Below are 6,000 nucleotides of genomic sequence, written 5' to 3' on the forward strand. Positions count from 1 at the left end.
CAAAATATTATCCTAGCAATTCAGATTGTCAGTAAAAGCTTAAACAAATTTGCTGATAATCCTGTTAATGACCTAGGTCAAGTGTTAACTGTTGTGGGTTCTAAAATAGTGAAATTAAAGTTTCTCCTACCTCCAGGCAAATAGCACAGTTATAACTGTTGGGGAGTGATGGAGGGGCAAGCTATTAGGAAAACTATTAAGTTACAAAAATGTATAATGCATTCAATTATTTAGTCTAGCATGAAGAAATGCTATTAAAAGCAAATGCAAGACTCTTTAAAACCCCCTATAAAGATGATACGATAGCTTACTTCTCTATTAACGTTTCAATCACAGTGTGTTCTTATTTGAAGATAAGTGTTTATATATATGAAAAGTGATGCCAGTTCATAGTGATTTTTTAAGGAGGAAATCCATTATTTAAATATTTATGATCTCTAACATTTGCCTCCTACTCAAAGAGAAGCATACAGCATTCATTTGAAAGTTTTACGCTTAAACTTTGAAAAGAAAACCCCTATCACAGTCTTTAGTACTTAGAAGATTTATGTTTGAGGAAATGTGTTTTATAGAAGTAGTGTCTCAGCCCCCCAAACAAAGAAATTATTCTAAATGTATGCAATATAGCAATATAAAGATCTAAATTTTCCAGATTTTGAAAATTCATATTTTCAGTGTTAAGAGCTTTATGGATAAATGTTGATCTAAGTTATGAATTATAGGATGAAAAAAGATTATTCTGTGTGGAATGTAATGATGAATAAGCAGTGCATTCAAATGTTCTAATATAGTTAAAGAGAGCATTTTCTCCAATTCTAAAAATGGAGGAAGTAACTGCAACTGATAACTTCCTTTGCATCGAGTTTAATCTTCTTCCCAAGTTATTTTTCTCTATCATTATCATAAACCATCTAGTATTGGAACATGGACCAAACATATGAACTTTTCTAATACATCAAAGTAAAGCACTCAAAATTTTCTATGGAAAATAGTTGATTTCCCATTGGAAGTCTTATGTCATGTGAATAGAGAGATGTGACAGAATTTTAATAAAGCCTTTATAAAATTCCATTCAAATATATTAGTTTGTTTAATTTAAGTGACCTTTGAAATCATGAATATCTATCTTCACTGTGAAGGCCAGTAATAAAAAGTATTATCTCGATATTATATACTTTATCATATACTTCTCCAGAAAGTAATTGAATTACCATATGGAAAACTCAGAGTAAACTAATGTTAATTATTGTTAACAATGGTTCTTGGCACTTTAATATTGACTTGCAATGATGAAATCTCAAATAAAAATATCAATAAGAAAAGTTTCTTAGCAATTTGCTTAATGCCCTGGTTTTGTTCTTTTATTTCTGTTATACCTAACTTCATAATAGATTGCAGAACATAGTCTAGTAAATATGCTCCAGTATATCTCTAACACATTTTAGAGTGCAGAAATATAATTTTGAGTCAATATTTTAAATACAACCTAGTATTTTATATTTCAGTGTTTGAAAAATGTATCGAGTACCTACATTAATATGTTTCACTTTGAAACACTTGAATTCAAATATATGAATTTAAATTACTTTGTTAGAGGAATTGCATGGAAATCTTGGTACACACTTGGTATTTTTACTTTTCAAGATTCAACTCAACTAGTAAAAGCTAAACTAGTGGATTAAGTTTAGTCTCATTCAAGCATTACTTAAGTTAAATCATTTATTTCAATTTTATTTTAAGTCTTTCTTTCATAACCTCAGGAAGAAAATGGTATATTACCTTTTAAGTAAGATTGAGTCAAGAAACAATAATCTCATAAACAATAGATAGATAAAGTTTTATCCAAGCAACTTAAACACATTTGTATCAGTTTCATTTCCTTGTCTATACGCATATTGTTAATGTATATCTTTCTGGACAATCATGTACATTACATAACCAAATATAAAATATGTTGCTTAAGAGAAATTACAACATGATTATTCACAAATTTTCATAGGAGTAAGAAAAATACAGGTCATTTTTATTTTTAATATATAGGTTACATTTTCCACAATATACAAAGTCATATAAATTTCTGTTCAGTAATCCCATAATATATATTATTGAAGTAGTTAAATTATACATGTATATATTACTTGAAAAAAACACAATTTATCAATGCAGTGCAATTACAAGTCTTTTCTAGTTTAGCCAGAATTTTAATATTTTCAAAGAAAAAATATTTTAAAACACTGCTTAACATCAATGTTGTTATAGTAGTAACTCATTTTAGCTTTCATTAATGAGGAAGACTAATTGACCATTACTTTCAAAATAAGTTGAATCAAAATAAGTCATTTTTGAGCAATATGATTTTTGTATTCTTACATTACAATAATTAATTTCCTCATTAAAATGTCAGAAACACTTAATGAAATCTGCCAAACAGATAAAGGCAATCACCAAGGAAAGAAAGAAATTAAACTGCTCTTTTAGCAGTGAAAGTAGGTCACCAAATACGAGGCAGTTTATATGTTTAATAAACATTTTATTTCCATGTCTGTTTTAAAAATAATGTAAACAGACCCCAACACCACTGGCTCTACCATAAATATTTTAGAGAGTGATGTATACCTAAGGTGGAGTTTACATATCAGCTGTGCAGTGTCACTAATGTGCAAAATAAATTGTTAAATGGCATTGCTATAGGTTTAATCATTAAGAGGAAATTAAAGTTGTGTTGCTTTAAAGCAATCAATGATTCAAAGAAGTTTGTCTTAAGAGTTAGTGACTTTTTCACAAATCATTAAGAATAGACTGCAAAGGCTGTAGGAAAAAGCCAACAAATCTGTTAAGTACACTACCTTTTAAGAAAAAAAAATGTCCTTAATATTAGGTTTGTACTTTAGTGCCTTGTGAAACATGGGAGCCCATTACAAGGAAAACAGTACAACACTGAAGAAATACTATTTGCTGCATATGAACATTCTTAATTTGCTGTTCAATTATTTACTGTATCTCCCAGGAGCTAGTCATTCACACCGAACACATTCTTCTACTTGTACACAAACCCTTAGAACCTCACCCAACCCCAAAAAATTCCAACCTAAGCTTATTGCAAATTCCTGGAAATATTACTTATGTTAATGTGACATATGCTGTTCATTAGAACCTGTACCATCGCCTGGCGGGATACACTTCAATCCAGCAGTTGTAATACACACACACACACACACACACACACACACACACACACACACACACACACACACACACACACACACACACACACACACACACACACACACACACACACACACCTCAGCTTCACCCAACTGCCTTTCCTACCTTCCATTCATAAAGGCTCTGATCCCAAGTAGGAACGACCTGTCATTACGTTTAAACACATGAAGAATCTCGAGAGAAGCGTTGAATATTCTTTCAAACTTCTCCGAGTTCCAACCACATGGTCATAATTAGAAAATAAAATACTGCCTTGGCTCTTTGGCAATTAACATACTGGGTTGTAAAACTAGGTTTTCTCTCTTTCTTCTTTTCTCTCTGCTTCAAATTGGCAAACGAGGTAATTGCCTGAATTGCTAGGAGATTAGAAACACATTTTTGACGGTTTTAAAGCAATCCCAAATTATCTCCCGAAGTGTTTCAGAAGGCGGCTGCACAGACAAGCACGCCTTTTGCTAGCCTCGGAGCACAAACTGCTGGCTTGTGAGGCACCTTCTGAAGTGCGCAGGCGGCCGCGGGCCGGGGGTGCGAGAGCGGGAGCGAGGCAGAGCTCAGCCCGCGCGGGCTGCGCGTCCGGCACCTGGCTTACCTTCATTGGAAGGCTGGACGAGCATTTCCCCCGAGCAGCGCAGAGCAGAGCAGCTGAGGAGGAGGAGGATGGAGAGGTGACAATCCATGATGCTGGTGCAGAGGGCAGTAAGAGGAGCATATCTCCGTGAAGCATGCCACTGAGGCGAGGGGGAGCGCAATGAAGGCTCCAGAAGTTACCATGCCTCGCTCCCAGCCTGATGTCAAGTTTGACACTGGAGATAAGGAGGGGTCTGGCTGCCTTTCCCCGAACCTAGCTCGCGGACGCCTCTGGGTCCTAACGCCGTCTCCAGCAGGAAGAAGAGCAAGAAGACACGCTCGCGCGCGCGGGAGCCCAGCTCGGCTGGGAAGGGGGTGGAGGTAGGAATGGGGAGTGGGGGCGTCGCCAACCACGCAGGACACCCAAAAGTGGTTGTGATGGGGGTGGAGATGGAGGGGAGGTGTGAGTGTGTGTATGTATGTATGTGTGTGTGAAGCAACCCCCCCCCCCCCTTTCTTTCAAAGCAAAGCAGCTCTTTACTGTTTTCCAGAAAAGACCTGAAGAAGCTTAATTTCACCAAGAAACCAGTAACCCAGAGAGGGGCAACCTAGGGCAGTGTGAGTGGAAAGGAAACTGAAATGCCAGGGAAATGCTTATGCTTGGATGTGTGTGTGTGTGTGTGTGTGTGTGTGTGTGTGTGTGTGTGTGTGTGTTTTAAAGAGGAAGATAGAGTGATTCCTTTTCTGTGTTCACTGTGATCATAACTTCGTGGGTTAGACAGACGTCAGTCGATGCACAGCAGATCGGAAAAGCTCTTCAGTTCTGTGCCACCTGGTATCTGGGTCCTTACAGAGACTTGGCCCAAGGATAGCAGCGCACAGATGGTGCACTTTGGTTTTCCAAAAGGGAAGGAACCTTCTTCATCCCAAAGAAAGCGAACAGCCCTCGCAGTGTATGAGGGTCAGCTATCCTTCCCCAGGCGTGCTATAATATGAATAGAAATCAAACCTGAAAGTCCCTCACAAAGCACACTCCCTCCCTCAAGATCCAGCCTTAAGAAGTCGGGATCTTGGAGATAAACCACACTCTTATCTCTGCTCAGCTTTTGGACCACCAACATTCTGATAATATCTGAATATTGTTTTTCTGTATCACTCCAAATCCACTGGCAAAAAAAAAAAATACTGTCCTTGTGCTTGCTCACGTACTAGGGTTATAAGAGATCTCTTATTTTCAGTCATCTGATTGAAAAATGTAATTCCAATCTATTAAAGCTAAACAGTGACTCCTATTTTAGGAACATGTTTCTCTTACCTTGCAAAATATATCCCCCTCTCGCCTCCCCTCAAAAAAAAAAATGATTGCTTCCATATCCTTCCACCCATTATCTATATCTGCATGACCTCAAAGTGCAAACAAGATTATTTTATCTCTTGCACAACTCCTGAAGGGACAAATATATTGACAAGTTTAAGATCAATGATCAATTTTAGAGCTCTGGGAAGCCCCAGATCCTAAGATATTCATTTCACAAACACAGCTTTTAATGACAGAACAATACTTTCCCTCAAATTTAAATGAATGCCTTTGGATCCAGTTTGTTGGCTGGGATTAGGGACTGTGGGATGGGTGAGCGAAGCCAGGAAGAAGAGACTGATCCTGCTGGTCTTTCTCTCTAAGACTTATTTGCATCTCTAACTCTTCCCACATTATGTCACCAGAAGCTGGAAAACCATCAAGTGCCAATTCCGTGAGAACTGAAAACAATGAGAGAAGTATAGGCAAGGGTGATTCTGTGGCAATGTTTAAAGTTCCAATACAGCAACTATATAGTTCTGTCAGTAAAACAGATTAATTATTTTCTCCTGAAATTTGAAAGAAACTAAAATTTTATTTGAATTGACATTAAAAAAAAGCATTTAGAAAGCATATAGCTGTGTGCTGCCAGGAACATTGACTGCTTGCTAACTGCTTCCCTTTTCACACATAGCAGCTACTTGTTCCTATGAGAAGAAATTCTCCTGTTTGCAGGAATAGATACAAGAGAATAAAAGTGAATGGAAAGTGCCTGAGATGATGGCTCATGCCTGTAAGCTTACTTACTTGGCAGTCTGGGATCTGAGGATTATAGTTCCAAGCCAGCCTGGACAGAAAAGATCAGGAGACTTTCAACTCTCATTAAGCAGCAAAAGCTGGAAGTATAGCTG

The 6,000-nt window shown here is 37.1% G+C and overlaps 1 protein-coding gene across 3 annotated transcripts in view; it reads right to left on the bottom strand.

The window, feature by feature from the left end:
- Positions 1 to 4,030, bottom strand: part of Epha3 (EPH receptor A3) — a 321,384-nt gene extending 317,354 nt beyond the window's left edge. For 2 of the 3 annotated variants that reach the window (XM_070030435.1, XM_070030434.1), the window contains exon 1: positions 3,815 to 4,030. In XM_070030435.1, the coding sequence (XP_069886536.1) occupies positions 3,815 to 3,902 (88 nt within the window). In that variant the 5' untranslated portion in view covers positions 3,903 to 4,030. The remainder of the gene's footprint in view (positions 1 to 3,814) is intronic. The other variant, XM_070030436.1, reaches the window with a different exon arrangement.
- Between the last annotated feature and the right edge of the window lie 1,970 nt (positions 4,031 to 6,000).

The sequence above is a fragment of the Dipodomys merriami genome, unplaced genomic scaffold, assembly GCF_024711535.1.
Source record: "Dipodomys merriami isolate MVZ:Mamm:240054 unplaced genomic scaffold, mDipMer1.0.p SCAF_2, whole genome shotgun sequence".
Lineage (NCBI taxonomy): Eukaryota > Metazoa > Chordata > Mammalia > Rodentia > Heteromyidae > Dipodomys > Dipodomys merriami.